The sequence below is a fragment of the Haematobia irritans genome, chromosome 5 (assembly GCF_050003625.1).
Source record: "Haematobia irritans isolate KBUSLIRL chromosome 5, ASM5000362v1, whole genome shotgun sequence".
Classification (NCBI taxonomy): domain Eukaryota; kingdom Metazoa; phylum Arthropoda; class Insecta; order Diptera; family Muscidae; genus Haematobia; species Haematobia irritans.
The window spans coordinates 39,601,671-39,622,591 of NC_134401.1; the positions used below are offsets into that span (position 1 = coordinate 39,601,671).

Consider the following 20,921-nt stretch of genomic DNA (forward strand, 5'->3'; position numbering starts at 1 on the left):
TTTCCATTGTTCTCGAATAGATTTCCACTTCCGAGTTGGAAAGTAGTGATACCAGTTCAACAATCCGTGACAAATGGGGCAATGAGATAGAATTTTTGTTCTCTTGCATAGCCCTGTCAGTGGGTTTGGGTAATGTTTGGCGTTTTCCCTTTATAGCATTGGCCAATGGTGGTGGGGCTTTTGTGATACCCTATGTGATAGTATTGTTGCTGATAGGACGACCAGTGTATTATATGGAGGTAATTTTGGGTCAGTTCTCCAGTCGTGGTTGTGTCAAAGCCTTTGGTATGGTGCCGCTAATGAAGGGTAAGTAAAATTAAATGTCAATTAATTGTAATTATTTCAGTTAAGGGAAGTCTAAAATAATTTTGTATGAATTTTTATACCCTCAACCACATAGTGGTCAGGGTATAATAAGTTTGATCGGCCAGAAAATGTGCCTACCAGAAATATTGATTTTAGACCCCATAAAATATATACCGATCGACTCAGAATCACCTCCTGAGTCGATCTAGCGCTTGGTGTCCGTCCGTCCGTCCGTCTGTCCATGTATTTGTTGTTCACAGGATTCCGGTCGCAATTATTAACCGATTTTGATGAAATTTGGTACAGGGAGTTTTTTGAGCACAAGGACGAACGCTATTGAATTTGGAAGAAATCGGATCAAATTTAGATATAGCTCCCATATATATGTATCGCCCGATTTCGACAAATGGGGTCACGTTGCGCTTTTTTTTTCAAACGGATCGTCACCAAATTTGGCAAAGGTAATCTTTTCCATCGCCCTTCAAGTCTGCAAAATTTCATCCAAATCGGTTCAGATTTAGATATAGCTCTCATATATATGTATCGCCCGATTTTCCCAAATTTGGCCACAAAACCTTTATTTATCAACCGATCTTACTCAAAGTTGGCTAAATATGATCTTCTATAGCACTAACTATATGTGCAAAAAATCATCGAAATCGGTTCAGATTTAGCTATAGCTCCCATATATATGTACCGCCCGATTTTTCTAAATTTGGCCATAAAACCCTTATTTATCAACCGATCTTACTCAAATTTAGCTAAATGTAGTCTTCTATAGCACTAACTATATGTGCAAAAAATCATCGAAATCGGTTCAGATTTAGATATAGCCCGATTTTTCCAAATTTGGCCATAGAACCCTTATTTATTAACCGATCTTACTCAAAGTTGGCTAGATCCAGTCTTCTATAGTATTAATTATGTGCAAAATTTCATCGAAATTGGTTCAGATGCATTAGCGTAGCTAGACAATCTTCCTAGGCGGGGCTATAGCCCCCTTAACTAAAAATTTATAGACTGAACTTATAACTTCAATTAATTTTTTATTTCATAAAAATTAATAAAAAATTAGACATCAAAATAACTCGACAATTAATTTATAATAAAGCAACTTAAAGTAGTTCCAAACTTTTCCCAGCAAAAAAAAATGGGAGTTGTTCTAAAGGCACAACTTTAAAAGCACTTCCACAAAGAAGTTAATTATTTTATTTACTTTTTTTTTTCAAATAGTTTAAAAAAGAGTAAGAATAAATAAAGTAGTACAAATTATTCAAATTTTGCCACAAAAATGACAAATCCATTATAGAAAAATCAATACTTTTTGAAAATATTAGAGGGAAAATATTTCAATCAAGGTTTGGAATGCATTAAAAATTATAAAAAATATAAAAATTATTTAGCTGGGAAAATATCACACAATTTTTGAATTCACATTCAAAACACTGAATTCGGATTACACCCTAAGAAGTGATGCAAATCAATTGCAACGGCTGTTCGATGGACATCCCTCCTTTGACAAATTCATATTACATTCATCGCTTCTACGCCAATTTTGCACCACTACCGGGCCCAAAAAGAACATTTTCGCTTCTTTTTGGTGGTGGTTTTTTGCAGCATTATTAAGATATTAATTTATGAAAGAATATTTTTATTATCAATTACTATTTTTTTAATTAAATTGACTAAATCAGATTAACAAAATAATAAATAATAAACTAAATCACAACCACAGCTTTATTTCATAAATATCAGACATCAAATATTGCCATCGGCAACTGCTACCACAACCCAAGTAATTCGATTGTGCATGAAAGTCTTTAGCGTAACTTTGTGCGGTTGTATATACTTGTTTAATTTTTATAAAAATGGAAAATCGTAAATAGGTTTTCAAATTCTGGGGGGGCTAAACTTTTTCTGGGGGGGTCTAAGCCCCCTCCCCAGAGGCCTTCCTACGCTTATGTTCAGATGTAGATATAGCTCCCATATATGTATCACCCGAGTTTGAAAAATTCGCCCCTAATAAGCTTATGTTTGACCATACAGGCCTCATTTCTTAACTGATCTTACTCAAATCTTGCACAAGGTAACCTTTTGTGGTATTAATCAAACCCCCAAAATATTATGCAAGTTGGATCAGATTTAAATATAGCTTCCATATAGATGCATCATTCGATTTTCCCAAATTTGGCCATAGTACTCTTATTTATTAACCAATGTTACTCAAATTTCAAATTTTGATGTATTCGCCGTACTTATACGTACTTGTAGCTCTTACATAACAATATTGCTCGATTTTTATAAATTTGTATTTATTACCCACACTAATTTAACGATTTTCTATTTTTTAATAATAGGCTCAATATTAGTGGCATACTAACTCCGTAGGTGCAATATCAACACAGCCAGTGTTGCTAGAAGTAGGGGAAGTTCCCTATATGTAGGGTTTTTCTAATATTTAGCGTCTTGTAGGGACGTAGGGCCACAATGTAGGACATTTTCACTCAACACAATTTGTAATAATTTTTACATTTTGGTGGCTCTAGAGGAGGAAATTAGAACCGGCAAGGCTTGATCTTTAACAATGTGTGGTAAACTTTATTCCTGTATAAAATTTTGTCAACATTTTATTTCTATTGAACATTTTGTCAAAATTGTATTTCTATAGAAATTTTTTTCAAAATGTTATTTCTATAAAAAATTTTCTCAAAATTTTATTTCTGTGGAATTTTTTCTCAAAATTTTTTTTCTATAGAATTTATTGTCAAAATTTTATTTCTATAGAAAAATTTCTCACAAAAATTTGTTTATAGAAACTTTTTCCAAAATTTTATTTTTATAGAGATTTAACAAAAAAATTACTATTTTTGGTAGAATTCTACCAACTGTGGCAACCTTGGTGGTAATACAAATTTATATTCGAAGTTATATACGTTGCATATTCATGTTTTAAGATAATAAAGTACTTAGAACAATTTTTGTTTTGTAAAATTTTTTAAATTTAACGGAAAATATGGTAGGGAAAATTGTTTGGGAAAGTAGGGAACTTTTTTTTCGTCCTTGTAGGATAAACCGAACATTTTCCCTGGCAACATTGACTATGAGCTATAGTCAGATTGGCACAAAGCACCCATAGACATGTACCCCTTAATTTTCTTAAATATGCAACTGCGGTTTATCTCCCACACCTATATATTACCCCACAAATGCTTATGATTACTAATTCTGTAATGGTGGTTTAGGGTATGATATAGTCGGCCCCGCCCGACTTTCTACTTTACTTACTTGTTCTAATTTAAAATTTTATGAAATTTGAAAAAAAAAAACAAGTATATACGGCCGTAAGTTCGGCCAGGCCGAAGCTTATGTACCCTCCATCATGGATTGCGTAGAAACTTCTTCTAAACACTGCCATCCAGAATCGAATTACTTAAGTTGCGGTAACGCTTGCCGATGGCAAGGTATCTTAAAACCTCCTGACACCATCTTCTAAATTGTATGTAAGTCCATACGTGGTATATATTAAATCAAAAAAGATCGATCCAATACGTATATAATTCAGTTTGACAAAGTAGACATAAAATTTTGACAAAATTTTCTACAGAAATAAATTTTTAACAAAATTTTCTATAGAAATAAAATTTTCACAAAATTTTCTACAGAAATAAAAATTTTGACAAAATTTTCTATAGAAAGAAAATTTTGACAAAAATTTCTACAGAAATAAAATTTTAACAAAATTTTCTATAGAAATAAACTTTTGACAAAATTTTGTATAGAAATAAAATCTTGGTAGATTATTTTTGGCTCGAGTGGCAACCATGATTATGAACCGAATAAAATTTGAACAAAATTTTCTATAGAAATAAAATTTTGACAAAATTTTCTATAGAATTAAAATTTTGACAATGATGAAAATTTTATTATGAACCGAATAAAATTTTAACAAAATTTTCTCTAGAAATAAAATTTTGACAAAATTTTCTATACAAATAAATAAAGATATGGACCAATTTTTGTGTGATTGGACCAATTTTGGTATGGTTGTTAGCGACCATATACTAACACCACGTTCCTAATTTGAACCGGATCGGATGAATTTTGCTCCTCCAAGAGGCTCCGGATGTCAAATCTGGAGAACGTTTTATATGGGGGCTATATATAATTATGGACCGATATGGACCAATTCTGGCACGATTGTTAAAGATCATATACTAACACCATGTTCCAAATTACAACCGGATTGGATGAAATTTGCTTCTCTTGGAGACTTCGCAAGTCAAATCTGGGGATCGGTTTATATGGGGGCTATATATAATTATGAACCGATGTGGACCAATTTTTGCATGGTTGTTAGATACCATATACCAATATCATGTACCAAATTTCAGCCGGATCGGATGAAATTTGCTTCTCTTTGAGGCTCCGCAACCCAAATCTGGGGATCGGTTTATATGGGCGCTATATATAATTATGGACCGATGTGGACCAATTTTTGCACGGTTGTTAGATACCATATACCAATACCATGTACCAAATTTCAGCCGGATCGGATGCAATTTGCTTCTCTTTGAGGCTTCGCAAGCCAAATCTGGAGATCGGTTTATATGGGGTCTATATATAATTATGGACTGATGTGGACCAATTTTTGCATGGTTGTTAGAGACCATATACCAACATCATGTACCAAATTTCAGCCGGATCGGATGAAATTTGCTTCTCTTTGAGGCTCCGCAAACCAAATCTGGGGATCGGTTTATATGGGGGCTATATATAATTATGGACCGATGTGGACCAATTTTTGCATGATTGTTAGAGACCATATACCAACATCATGTACCAAATTTCAGCCGGATCGGATGAAATTTGCTTATCGTTGAGGCTCCGCAAGCCAAATCTGGGGATCGGTTTATATGGGGGCTATATATAATTATGGACCGATGTGGACCAATTTTTGCATGGTTGTTAGAGACCATATACCAACACCATATACCAAATTTCAGCCGGATCGGATGAAATATGCTTCTGTTAGAGGCTCCACAAGCCAAATCTGAGGGTCCCTTTATATGGGGGCTATACGTAAAAGTGGACTGATATGGCCCATTTTCAATACCATCCGACCTACATCGATAACAACTACTTGTTCCAAGTTTCAAGTCGATAGCTTGTTTCTTTCGGAAGTTAGCGTGATTTCAACAGACGGACGGACGGACGGACGGACATGCTTAGATCGACTCAGAATTTCACCACGACCCAGAATATATACTTTATGGGGTCTTAGAGCAATATTTCGATGCGTTACAAACGGAATGACAAAGTTAATATACCCCCATCCTATGATGGAGGGTATAACAAGTATAACATATATGGCCGTAAGTTCGGCCAGGCCGAATCTTGGATAGCGTAGAAACTTCTACGAAAGACTGTCATCCACAATCGATTCACTTGGGTTGTGGTATCATAAATCGTTTTCTAAATTATGAGTTAGTCCGTACGTGGTATATATTAGACCAAAAAGGTATGTGTAGGTAAGTCTACAAATAATTACGAAGCGATATGGACTTTTGCACGGTACGTAGAGAGCCAGAATTGAAATATGGGGGTCGCTTATATGGGGGCTATATACAATTATGAACTGGATATGAACCACTTTTTGTGTGATTGGGGATCGATTTATCTATATATAACTACCCAGCCAAAAAATTGGAAGTTGTTCCACAAACATTTCTTTTAAAGCCCATCCCAGAATCCCCCATCGAGTTTTTTCAACTTCGGATGCAGTCCTTTTGGACAAGTCCACAAACATTTCTTCTAAAGCGCATCGTGGGATCCCCCAATGATTTTTTTCCGCTTCCGATGCAGTCCTTTTGGACAAGTCCACAAACATTTCTTCTAAAGCGCATCTTGGGAACCCCAATGATTTTTTTTCTATTTCCGATGCAGTCCTTGTGTACAAGTATTAGAAAGAACGCAATCAGGCTCTTTTAAGTGAAAATTTTTGGACAATTAAATTTTACAAAAAAAAAAAGAGAAAACTAATAAAAAAAACTAAAAAAAAATAGAAAATTAATAAAAAAGTAAAAAAATAATAAAAAAATAAATTTCATCCCCGCTGGGATTTGAACCTGTGCCGTTTGAATTTTTCGCTTCCATGGAAGTTCTTTCGAGAAGGTTTTGCAAATTACGATAATTTTTTATTTTCTTTTTTTGTTGATTTTTAATGGAAAAATATATTTATACGAAAATATATGCCGAAAATAAAAAATAAAAACGATGCATGACATAAAAAATATTTTTTTAGAAAAATATTTTATAAAAAATTGCCGCTGGTGAGATTTGAACCTGTGTTTCTTATTTTTTCGTTCATACTAATAAAGAACATCTCGAGAAGCAATTACAATGTTATTCTTTGGTGCGTATTACGATCACATCACAAACATTTGAATTGACCTTTCGGCGCTTTATGTTCAATGGCGTTTGTGGCTGAGTGTGCTAAGGCATTCTGTTATGGTGCCAGCAAACCCAGGTTCAACCCCTGGACGGAGCGAAAAAGTTTTTCAAATTGTAAAAATTAGATAATAGGAAAATAATTGTGTAATAAAAAATATGGTTGAAAAAAAGTGAAATTGGTTGAAAAAAAATTGTTTTTTTTTTTCGCTTTTTAAATTTCTTCATTCAAATTAACTTCCAGGGCACAACTTCTAAAGCAATGCAAAGGATCCAAAAAGGGAGTACTTCCGTCCTATGACAAGCCCATGTAAAATTCATTGGAGATGATCCAAGTTTGCACTACTTCCGGATCACAGATTACGAATCCAAACTACTTTTTTGGAAGCTCTTTTTTGCTGGGTATAGACCGATATGAACCTAGTTGGGCATGGTTGTTAACGGCCATATACTAGTACAATGTACCAAATTTCAACTGACTCGGAAGAAATTTGCTCCTCCAAGAGGCTCCACAACCAAATCTCGGGATCGGTTTATATGGGGGCTATATATGATTATGGACTTATATGGACCAATTTTGGTATGGTTGTTAGCAGCCATATACTAGCACCATTTTGAATCTCCAAGAGGCTTCGGAGGTCAAATCTGGAGAACGGTTTATATGGGGGCTATATATAATTATGGGCAAATATTGACCAATTTTAGCATTGTTTTTAGAAACCATATACCAACACCATGTACCAAATGTCAGCCGGATCGGATGAAATTTTCTTCTCTTAGAGGATCCGCAAGCCAAATCTGGGGATCGGTTTATATGGGGGCTATATATAATTATGAACCGATGTGGACCAATTTTTGCGTGGTTGTTAAAGACCATATACTAACACCATGTACCAAATTTCAGCCGGATCAGATAAAATTTGCTTCTCTTAGAGAGTCTGCAAGCCAAATTTGGGGGTCCGTTTATATGGGGGCTATACATAAAAGTGGACCGATATGGCCCATTTGCAATACCATCTGACCTACATCAATAACAACTACTTGTGCCACGTTTCAAGTCGATAGCTTGTTTCGTTCGGAAGTTATCGTGATTTCGGCAAACGGACGGACGGACGGACATGCTCTGATCGACTCAGAATTTCACCACGACCCAGAATATATATACTTTATGGGGTCTTAGATCAATATTTCGTGTTACATATTTCGTGTGTTACAAACGGAATGACAAAGTTAATATACCCCCATCCTATGGTGGAGGGTATAAAAACTCAAAGTAGAAATTAATATTTTTGTCAAAATTAATTTAATTCATAAATTAAGAATTAAATTATTTTTTTTTAATTTAAATTTAAATTTAATTGAAATATAAAAAAATTAGGATCAAAATTAAAATGGAAATATTTTTTTTTAATTAAAATTGAACCTCAAAATAAAATAAGGCTACGGATAAAATTTAAAATAAAATTGGAGATAAAACAAAATTTAAAATTTACAATAAAATAAAATTATGATTAGAATTCAAATATTAGTCAAAATTATTAAAGTAATTCAAAATTGAAAAGTAAACTTTTGCCTGTAAATAGGATTTGGTTATACATAGCTACAATTTACAAATATAATATGCTATATTTTTAATTTGGAAAATAAAATAAAAGTAAATTAAATTAAGATTAAAATTTTAATTAAAAATAATTTTAAATTTGAAAATAAAATTTTAGTTTAAAATATAGTTTTGTTTTTAAAATAATTGATCATTATTTAACATAATAATTAATTTAAATAAAATACGCAGTTTAATTGATATGTAAAAAAAGTAAACTAAATTAAGTTAAACTAATTAAACTTAATTAAATAAATATGAATTAAATTAAGATGAATATTAAAATTACAATTAGATTTTTATTTAAAAAAACATAAATAAATTGTTAGAATTAAATTTTTATTAGAGTTAAATTTAAAACTAACATAAAAGGAAAATTAATAATAAAATAAAATTAAGATTAAAATTACAATTACAATTACAATTTTAAATTTAACAAGTAAGGAAAGTCTAAAGTCGGGCGGTGCCGACTATATTATACCCTGCACCACTTTGTAGATCTAAATTTTCGATACCATATCACATTCGTCAAATGTGTTGGGTGCTATATAAAGGTCTGTCCCAAATACATACATTGAAATATCACTCGGTCTGGACAGAATTTGATAGACTTCCACAAAATCTATAGACTCAAAATTTAAGTCGGCTAATGCACTAGGGTGGAACACAATGTTAGTAAAAAAATATGGGAAACATTTAAATCTGAAGCAATTTTAAGGAAACTTCGCAAAAGTTTATTTATGATTTATCGCTCGATATATATGTATTACGAGTTTAGGAAAATTAGAGCCATTTCGATTAAGCAGTGGCGATTTTACAAGGAAAATGTTGGTATTTTGACCATTTTTGTCGAAATCAGAAAATCGTATATATGGGAGCTATATCTAAATCTGAACCGATTTCAACCAAATTGGGCACGCATAGCTACAATGTTAATTCTATTCCCTGTGCAAAAATTCAACTAAATCAGAGTAAAAAATTGGCCTCTGTGGTCATATGAGTGTAAATCGGGCGAAAGCTATATATGGGAGCTATATATAAATCTGAACCGATTTCAATCAAATTTGGCACGCATAGCTAAATCTACTCCCAGTGCAAAATTTCAACCAAATTGGGCCAAAACTCTGGCTATTAGAACCATATTAGTCCATATCGGGCGAAAGATATATATGGGAGCTATATCTAAATCTGAACCGATTTCAATCAAATTTTGCACACTTGACTATACGACTAAGTGTTATGATTGCACAAAATTTCATGCAAATCGGTATAAAACTCTGGCTGCTGGGTCCATATTAGTCCATATCGGGCGAAAGATATATATGAGAGCTATATCTAAATCTGAACCGATTTCCATCAAATTTTGCACACTTGACTATACTACTAATTGTACTCCTAGTGCAAAATTTCAACCAAATTCGGCCAAAAATCTGGCTTCTGGGACCATATAAGTCCATATCGGCCGAACGATATATATGGGAGCTATATCTAAATCTGAACCGATTTCAATCAAATTTTGCACACTTGACTATACGACTAAGTGTAATGTTTGTACAAAATTTCGAGAAAATCGGTATAAAACTATGGCAGCTGGGTCCATATTAGTGCATATCGGGCGAAAGATATATATGGGAGCTATATCTAAATCTGAACCGATTTCTTCCAAAATAAATAGGGTTCTATTCTGACCCAAAACAGGAACTTGTGCCAAATTTGAAGGCGATTGTACATAAATTGCGACCTAGACTTTGATCACAAAAATGTGTTCACAGACAGACGGACGGACGGAGGGACGGACAGACGGACATGGCTATATCGACTCAGGGACCCACCCTGAGCATTATTGCCAAAGACACCATGTGTCTCTCTCGTCTCCTTCTGGGTGTTACAAACATATGCACTAACTTATAATACCCTGTTCCACAGTGTGGCGCAGGGTAGAAAAATGAAATTTAAATTTTTAATTACAAATTTTATTTTGTTATAATAAATAAAACATAGTTTAATATAACAATAAAAATTAAAACTAATAATAAACAAGTAAGGAAAGTCTAAACTCGGACGAGACCGACTATATTATACCCTGCACCACTTTGTAGATATAAATTTTCGATACCATAGCACATCCGTCAAATATGTTGGGTGCTATTTTTAAAGGTTCGTCCCACATACATACATTTATATATATAACTCCTTATATATGTATTTGAAGTTAAGGAAAATTACAGCCAGTTTTACAACTTTTCGACTAAGCAGAGGCGATTTTACAAGGAAATGTTGGTATTTTGACCATTTTTATCAAAATCAGAATAAAATATATATGAGAGCTATATCTAAATCTGAACCGATTTCAATCAAATTTGACGCACATAGCAACAAAGCTAATTTAACACCCTATGCAAAATTTCAACTAAATCGGAGTAAAAAATTGGCCTCTGTGGTCATATGAGTGTAAATCGGGCGAAAGCTATATATGGGAGCTATATCTAAATCTGAACCGATTTCAATAAAATTTGGCACACTTGACTACACTACTAATTGTACTCCTAGTGCAAAATTTCAACCAAATTTGGCCAAAACTATGGCATCTAGGACCATATTAGTTCATATCGGGCGAAAGAAATATATGGGAGCTATATCTAAATCTGAACCGATTTCAATTAAATTTTGTACACTTGGCTATAATACTAATTGTACGCAAAGTGCAAAATGTAAAGCTAATCGGAATAAAACTCTGGCTTCTGGGTCCATATAAGTGCATATCGGCGAAAGATATATATGGGAGCTATATCTAAATCTGAACCGATTTCTTCCAAAATCAATAGGGTTCTATTCTGATCCAAAAAAGGAACATTTGCCAAATTTGAAGGATATTGGGCTTAAATTGCGACCTAGACTTTGATCACAAAAATGTGTTCACAGACAGACGGACGGACGGACAGACGGACATGGTTATATCGACTCAGGGAACCACCCTGAGCATTATTGCCAAAGACACCATGTGTTTATCTCGTCTCCTTCTGGGTGTTAGAAACATATGCACTAACTTATAATACCCTGTTCCACAGTGTGGCGCAGGGTATAAAAAGTTTAAGTTTTTTTTTAAGTTTTTCATAATTTAATTTTTATTTAGTTTATCTTATACATTAATTTATTTATGTTTTGTTAATTTGCGTTTAGGCATTGCTTATGGTCAAGTATATTCCACAGCTGTGGCCACCACATATTATGCCAGTATCATGGCCCTTACCATAAAATATTTGATTGCTTCGTTTGCCGAAATTTTACCTTGGACCTATTGTCGTCCTGAATGGGGAGCGGCTTGTCTAGCAACATCTGAAACTATACAAGAACTAAACGATACGGCAACAATAAAGAGAGTTTCATCAGCTGAATTATTTTTTACCAAATCTGTTTTGCGAGAAGCTGAAAATTTGAATGAAGGTTTGGGTTCACCCAGTTGGGATTTGGTTCTATGTTTGCTGGCTGCCTGGATATTAATTGCCATTATACTCATCAAAGGAATTCGTAGTTCTGGCAAGGCCTCATATTTCCTGGCCTTATTTCCTTACGTCGTAATGCTTATACTTTTGTGGAGGGCCCTGACTCTTCCCGGAGCTTTGGATGGTATTGTGTATTTCTTGAAACCACAATGGGATCAGCTGTTAAATCCACAAGTAGGTTTTAGCCCATGGTAGCCATTGCAACAAATATTTGTTGGCTTTTGCCCTTGAGAATTTTCATTTCATTTTGTCATCTTCCTGTTTCTCGTTTTCAGGTTTGGTATAATGCCATAACTCAAATGTTCTTTTCGTTGGCCATCTGTTTTGGTACGCTGGTCATGTATGCATCCTTTAATAATTTTCGTAAAAATGTTTATAGGTAAGTGAAAGGAATATATAAAAATTATACTGGTTGAGGTGAAGATGGTAGTGGGCATATGCATTATTTGGATTTGTGGAATTTTATGAATACACTGAGAAAATGTTATTCAAAAACCTACCTACCTGAAGTCATTGTTTTTTTGTTTTTTTTTTTTCAAATTAAACCCAACGATCATTGTATCTCCTTTACATCAAAAATCAATCCTTGCAATTAACAGTTCATGGGAAAACCCAGTTTACCTAGTACAGAAAATTTTCATGGCATATTTTCAGGCATCAGAATTGTCTGTTTGATAACGCTATGGCCTGCCTTTTAATTATAAATGGGTTGATGATATTTTTTTTTTTTTATACAAAAGTGTCGAAGTGGCACAACCATAATACTAGAGGGGAATATCCCCGTTAACCATTAAAGAAAAAATGTGTCTACTTTCAGTCGGTAAACTTTATATGGAAAATAACAACACCCAATCTTAATGCATTTTATGGGAGCAACTTTATTTTATTTTTTAGCCCTGTTTAGATTATGAAAATAAACACTAACATTTCAAATGAAAATTAACCCCAATTTAAAAATGTCCCCTTTGGACAGAGCCCAACATGGGGCTAACGCGATTCCTAAGAAATTCGTACTGAGTAACACATATTTTATTTGTTTCCTAAAATTCCATATTTTTTCCATCGGTTAGGGTTCATTTTCAAACGGCCTTTCAAATCAAAAGATAAAATGATCCTTAATTTTATTTTGGGATCGCGTTTTATGCACATTTACCAGGGGCCAATTTTCATACTGTCTGTGCTATAGAAATAAAATTTTAACAAATTTTTCTAAACTGACTAACTAACTAAAATCTTGGACAAATTTTTCTATAGAAAAAAAATTTTTTTGACCAAACTTTCTGTAGAAATAAAATGTTGACCAAATTTTCTATAGAAATAAAATTTTGACAAACATTTTTATAGAAACAAATTTTTGACAATATTTCCTATAGAAATAAAATTTTGACCAAATTTTCTGTAGAAATAAAATTTTAACAAAATTTTCTATAGAAATAAAATTTTGACAAAATTTTCTATAGAAATAGAATTTTGACAAAATTTTCTATAGAAATAAAATTTTGACAAAGTTTGCTATAGAAATATAATTGTGACAAAATTTTCTACAGAAATAAAATTTTGACCAAATTTTCAATAGAAATAAAATTTTAACAAAATTTTCTATAGAAATAAAATCTTGGAAAAAATTTTCTATAGAAATAAAATTTTGACAAAAATTTGTAACGAAATAAATTTTTGACAATATTTCCTATAGAAATAAAATTTTGACAAAAATTTATAAAGAAATACATTTTTGACCATATTTCCTATAGAAATTAAATTTTGACCAAATTTTCTATAGAAATAAAATTTTGACAAACATTTGTATAGAAACAAATTTTTGACAATATTTCCTATGGAAATCAAATTTTGACAAAATTTTCTATAGAAATATAATTGTGAGAAAATTTTCTATAGAAATAAAAATGTGACAAAATTTTCTATAAAAATTTAAATTTTAACAAAATTTCCTATAGAAATAAAATTTTGATTAAATATTCTATACACATGAAATTATGACAAAAGTTTCTATAGAAATAAATTTTTTCATAGAAATAATTTTTTTTCATTCGTTTTGTTTTGTTATTGTTGGTTTTTGTTCTTTAATCATTCTTGTGTTTTTTTTTTTTTTTTGATTTCAGCTTAAAACCATACATTGACTAAACTATAAGTGTAGCTTAACCAACAGAGGAAAAGAATGTTTGTCAAATTTATTTGGGCAAAGCCCTATAGACTGCAAGATGGTTGGATGGACGCACGTTTCGGAATTACCACATTCCTCATCAGCATCCTCTACTTGCAGTAAAACTATCAACCAATTATCAGAATAAATTCATGCAAAATTTTGACAAAATTTTCTTTAGAAAAAAATGTATACCAAATTTTCTATAGAAATAAAATTTTTACCAAATTTTCTATTGAAATAAAATTTTGATCAAATTTTCTATAGAAATAAAATTTTGAAAAAAAAAATTTTATTCAAATAAAATTTTGACAAAATTTTCTATAGGAATAAATTTTTGACAATGTTAAAAAAAAACAGTTTTAAGTTTGAAGTATTTCAATATTTTGTAAATTGCTGATTTTTATACCCTCCACCATAGGATGGGGGTATAATAACTTTGTCATTCCGTTTGTAACACATCGAAATATTGCTCTAAGACCCCATTAAGTATATATATTCTGAGTCGTGGTGAAATTCTGAGTCTATCTGAACATTCCGTCCGTCTGTTGAAATCACGCTAACTTCCGAACGAAACAAGCTATCGACATGAAACTTGGCATGAGTAGTTGTCATTGCTGTAGGTCAGATGGTATTGCAAATGGACCATATCGGTCCACTTTTACGTATAGCCCCCATAAAAACGGACCCCCAAATTTGGCTTGCGAATCGTCTAAGAGAAGCAAATTTCATCCGATCTGGCTCAAATTCGGTACATGGTGTTAGTATATGGTCTCTAACAACCACGCAAAAGTTGGTCTACATAGATCCATAATTACATATAGCCCCAATATTAACCCATCCCCCGATTTGGCTTACGGAGCCTCTAAGAGAAGCAAATTTCATCCGATCCGGCTGAAATTTGGTACATGATGTTAGTATATGGTTTTTAACAACCATGCAAACATTGGTCCGCATCGGTCCATAATTATATATAGCCCCCATATAAACCGATCCCCCGATTTGGCTTGCGGAGCCTCTAAGAGAAGCAAATTTCATCGGATCCGGCTGAAATTTGGTATGTGGTGTTAGTATATGGTCTCTAAAGAACATGCAAAAATTGGTCCACATCGGTCCATAATTATATATAGCCCCCATATAAACCGATCACCAGATTTGAACTCCGAAGCCTCTTGGAAGACCAAAATTCATTTGATTCAGTTGATATTTGGTACGTGGTGTACCAAACACCCATGCAAAAATTGGTCGAAATCGGTCAATAATTATATATAGGCCCCATATAAACCGATCCCCAGATTTGACCTCCGGAGCCCTTTGGAGGAGCAAAATTCATCCGATACGGTTGAAATTTGGTACGTGATGTTAGTATATGGTATCCACCAACCATGCAGGAATTGGTTCATATCAGTCAATAATTATATATAGCCCCATATAAACCGATCCCCAGATTTGACCTCCGGTGTCTTTTGGAGAAGCAAAATTCATCCGATCAGGTTGAAATTTGGTACGTGGTGGTAGTATATGATATTTAACAACCATGCCAAAAGTGGTCCATATCAGTCCATAATCATATATAGCCGCCATATAAACCGATCCCGAGATTTGGTTTTGGAGCCTCTTGGAGGAGCAAATTTCATCCGAGTTGAAATTTGGTACATTTTGCTAGTAACATATATGGCCGTTAACAACCATGCCTAAGTAGGTCCATATCGGTCTATAGTTATATATAGCCCTCAGATAAATCGATCCCCAATCACACAAAAATTTCAAGTTCATAATTCTATATAGCCCTCATATAAGCGACTCCCATATTTCAATATTACTTACCTATACATACATTTTTTGTCTAATATATACCACGTATGGACTAACCCACAATTTAGAAAACGATGTTAAGAAGTTTTAAGATACCACAACCCAAGTAATTCGATTGTGGATGACAGTCTTTCGTAGAAGTTTCTACGCAATCCATCGTGGAGGATTCGGCCTGGCCGAACTTACGGCCGTATATACTTGTTTTTCTCTTACTTGCTACATATTTCTGAAACTACATATAACCTAGACCAAATTTTAAAATTGATTGTAAATTTTATTTTATTATTTAATAAATATATACCTTTATTGTTATTTAGTTTAGGATTTGATAATAATGACATACATATTTTTACATTTCAATTACAATTAATGACCTTCTTTATAATGTATACATTAAGCTAAAAAAGAAATACCTTCTTATTGTTCCAATGCAAATACAACTTTGACAAAATTTTCTATAGAAATAAAACTTTGACAAAAGCTGTAGAAATAAAATTTTGACAAAATTCTCTATAAAAATAAAATTTTGACAAAATTTCCTATACAAATAAAATGTTGACAAAATCTTCTACAGACCAAATTTTTGACCAAATTTACAATAGAAATAAAATTTTGCCAAAATTTTCTGTAGAAATAAAATGTTGACAAAATTTTCTATCAAAATAAAATTTTAACAAAATTTTCTATAGGAATATAATTTCGACAAAACTTTCGATAAAAATATAATTTTGACAAAATTTTCTACAGAAATAAAATTTTGAAAAATTTTCCTATAGAAATAATATTTTCACAAAATTTTCTATAAAAATTAAAATTTTAACAAAATTTTCTATAGAAACACAATTTGGGCAAAATTTTCTACAAAAATTAAAATTTTAACAAAATTTTCTATAGATATAAAATTTTGACAAAATTTTCTATGGAAATAAAATTTTGACAAAATTTTTATAGATATACAATTTTGACAAAATTTTCTATAGAAATAAAATTTTGACAAAATCTTTTTATAGAAATAAAATATTAAAAATATTTTTGAGTGTTGTTGACCTATATTATGTTTATTCTTAATTAATTAATTAAAATTAATAATCAGAATAGAAATAAAATATTGTCAAAATCTTTTTATAGAAATAAAAATTTGACTAAATTCGCTGTAGAAATAAAATTTCGACAAAATTCTCTATAAAAATAAAATTTTGACAAAATTTCCTATACAAATAAAATGTTGACAAAATCTTCTACAGACCAAATTTTTGACCAAATTTACAATAGAAATAAAATTTTGCCAAAATTTTCTATAAAAATTAAAATTTTAACAAAATTTTCTATAGAAATACAATTTTGGCAAAATTTTCTACAAAAATTAAAATTTTAACAAAATTTTCTATAGATATAAAATTTTGACAAAATTTTCTATGGAAATAAAATTTTGACAAAATTTTCTATAGAAATAAAATGTTGACAAAATTTTCTATAGAAATAAAATTTTGACAAAATCTTTTTATAGAAATATAATATTGTCAAAATCTTTTTATAGAAATATAATATTGTCAAAATCTTTTTATAGAAATGAAAATTTGACTAAATTCGCTGTAGAAATAAAATTTTGACAAAATTCTCTATAAAAATAAAATTTTGACAAAATTTCCTATACAAATAAAATGTTGAAAAATTCTTCTACAGACCAAATTTTTGATTAAATTTACAATAGAAATAAAATTTTGCCAAAATTTTCTATAGAAATAAAATTTTGCCAAAATTTTCTATAGAAATAAAATTTTGACAAAATTTTCTATCAAAATAAAATTTTAACAAAATTTTATATAGAAATATAATTTCGACAAAATTTCCAATAGAAATATATTTTTGACAAAATTTTCTACAGAAATAAAATTTTGAAAAATTTTCCTATAGAAATAAAATTTTGACACAATTTTCTATAGAAATAAAAATGTGACAAAATTTTCAATAAAAAATAAAATTTTAACAAAATTTTCTATAGAAATAAATTTTGAAAAAATTTTCTATAGAAATATAATTTTGACAATATTTTCTATAAAAATTGAAATTTTAACAAAATTTTCTATAGAAATATAATTTTGACAAACTTTTCTATAGGAATAAAATTTTGACCAAATTTTTTATAGAAATACAATTTTGACAAAATTTTCTATAGAAATAAAATTTTGACCAAATGTTTTACAGAAATAAAATTATGCAAACATTTTCTATGGAAATTTTAGAAATAAAATTTTGACAAAATCTTCTACAGAAATAAAATTTTGACCAAATTTACAATAGAAATAAAATTATGACAAAATGTCCTACACAAATAAAATGTTGACAAAATCTTCTATAGAAATAAAGGTGTGTTAAAATTCACTATATAAATAAAATTAAATTTTGCAAAGTAATTTTTTTTGTTTGGTAGTTTTGTGGCAAAATTTTCTCTAAATTTTGTTAAATTATTTTTGGCTCGATTGGCAACCGCGGTAGTATCCCGATTTACCTATATAGAAAAATTTAATTGCATAACATTTTCCAAAAGATGATAGAACCTCGAACTCACCTTGGTAGTGTCAAGACAACTTCGAATAGGTCTCGGACCCATATTCAGTTAGATATAAATTTTATAACTAAATCACAGTGTGGCGTATATAAATTACTTACATTTTTTTCTGCGTGTAATAATTACCATAACTCATTTTCTTTAACATTTCAGAGATGTCATTATTATTACCAGTGTGGATTCGTTTACATCCATATTGGCCGGATGTATTATCTTTGGTATTCTTGGAAATTTGGCCTATGAGACTAATAGTCCAGACATTTCGAGTGTGGTCAAGGGTGGAGCAGGCTTGGCCTTCATCTCTTATCCAGAGGCTATAGCAAAATTTAAATTTTTACCACAAATTTTTGCTGTTCTCTTCTTTTTGATGCTTTTGGTATTGGGCATGGGCAGTAATGTGGGCATGGCTTCATGTGTGATAACAGTGATAAAGGATCGTTTTACCCATCTACCCCATTGGATGCTGGCCACTACAATAGCAGTGGTGGGATTTCTCTGCGGAATTATCTACATGACTCCTGGAGGACAATTTATATTGAATTTGGTGGATTTCTTTGGTTGCTCTTTCATTGCTCTTTTCTTGGCTATAGCTGAATTAATTGCTGTGGCATGGATGTATGGTGAGTACGGAATGATTTATAAGGGGGAAATTATTAATACATAATTAAAAAAAAAACTGATAATAAATTTTAGGAGTCAAACGTTTGTGCCAGGATATCGAATTTATGTTGGGTGTTAAGACTGGTCTATATTGGCGTGTATGTTGGGCCCTCATTACACCCGGTTTAATGTTTGGTGTTTTACTCTATACCCTTATAACATTGGAACCTTTGACCTACAATGGTGTGGGCTATCCGGACAAAATTTATGGTCTCGCTTGGCTTTTATGGGCCATAGGTGTTGCCCAATTGCCCTTATGGGCTTTATATACCATTTACAAAGCCAAAGGCCATACATTAAAAGAGGTGAGTCAGCTTAAATAAATAATTTAATTTAATAATTTAATTATTTTAATTTTTATTTATTAGAAAATCTATAATTCTATGAGACCTACCAGATCCTGGGGACCTTCAGATCCTAAACTTTTAGAAGAATATTTAATATTTAGAAAAAATCTTCCCTCTTCGGAGGAAAGTCACAATATTGCAGAACATACAACCATATGGTCTAGAATTTATGATAATATATTTAATTAAGGCAATATAAATGATTTAGAAAAATGTGTTTTAATAAAATAAGAGAAATATTTTTATTACTTTTTTTAAGTTTTAGATAATAAATTTATATATATTTTTGTTTAGTTGAAAGCTCATTTAAATTAAATGCTAGCCTATGATAAAACAACAAGTATTAAATTCATGCCCATGAAATGTTTAAATTAAAATTTATTTGATGTTATAAGTAAAATTAAGTTAAGGTTACACTTATTTGATGTTAATATAGAAATGTGTAGATATAAAAACTTATTAAAAAAAAAATATTTTAACACAAAATATTTTTTTTTTTCATGTAAGATAATTTTAAATTATAAGCATTAAGTAAACAAGCAAGAAGAATAAAACTAAATGAATGAAATTTCCAGAAAATTTCTTATAAAAAGCAAATTTTCATAAAAAAATCTATTTTGCAGAAATTTCCTATAGAAATGAAATTTTCAGAAAATTATTTCCTATAGAAAGGAAATTTCGACAAAATTTCTTATAGAAATTAAATTTTCCTTTGGCAACAAAAATTGTTTCCTATATTAATGAAATTTTGTAGAAATTTCCTACAGAAATGGAAATAAAATGTTGAAAAAATTTCCCATAGAAACGAAATTTTGACAAAATTTACTACACACAAAAATTTTTTTTCTGATTCAATCACCAAATTAATTGATCCAATTAATTTTTTAATTGAAATGTCTTCAATCACGAAAATGATAGTATCAATCACAGTTTTAATTGGGCATAGAAAAAGTTCTTGATTAAAAAATTAATTGATTTTTCAGCAAATTTCAATTAATTTTTTAATTGATTCAATTAAAAATTTAATTGATGTTGATTGCAAAACTCAATTAATTTATCAATTAAAAAAGGTAACTATTTTTAATTACTTTCTGAATTGGCTTAGAGTTTTTATTTGGATTAACAAATGATTGTTTGAAATACATTTTTAATTAAAAATTTAAAAAAACAATCAGCACTTTTTATACCCTTCACCACTACTGTGGTACAGGGTATAATAAGTTTGTGCATTTGTATGTAACGCCAAGAAGGAAAAGTCTGAGACCCATCGTTTAGTATACCGATCGTCTTAGAATTAAATTCTGAGTCGATTTAGCAATGTCCGTCTGTCTGTCTGTCTGTCCGTCTGTCTGTCTGTCGATATATTTTTGTGTGCAAAGTACAGCTCGCAGTTTTAGTCCGATTGTCCTAAAATTTGGTATAGGGTCCTGTTTCGACTCAAAGACGATCCCTATTGATTTTGGAAAAAATCGGTTCAGATTTAGATATAGCTGCCATATATATTTTTCACCGA

At 30.9% G+C, this 20,921-nt stretch overlaps 1 protein-coding gene across 1 annotated transcript in view; it reads left to right on the top strand.

Annotated features, from left to right (window-relative positions):
* LOC142238442 (sodium-dependent nutrient amino acid transporter 1) overlaps positions 1–19,751 on the top strand; it is a 32,460-nt gene extending 12,709 nt beyond the window's left edge. The window contains exons 3-8 of the mRNA XM_075310081.1: positions 21–306; positions 11,534–12,030; positions 12,132–12,235; positions 18,555–19,021; positions 19,095–19,366; positions 19,430–19,751. Coding sequence (XP_075166196.1) covers positions 21–306; positions 11,534–12,030; positions 12,132–12,235; positions 18,555–19,021; positions 19,095–19,366; positions 19,430–19,597 — 1,794 coding nt within the window. The 3' untranslated portion in view covers positions 19,598–19,751. The remainder of the gene's footprint in view (positions 1–20; positions 307–11,533; positions 12,031–12,131; positions 12,236–18,554; positions 19,022–19,094; positions 19,367–19,429) is intronic.
* The last annotated feature ends 1,170 nt before the right edge of the window (positions 19,752–20,921 follow it).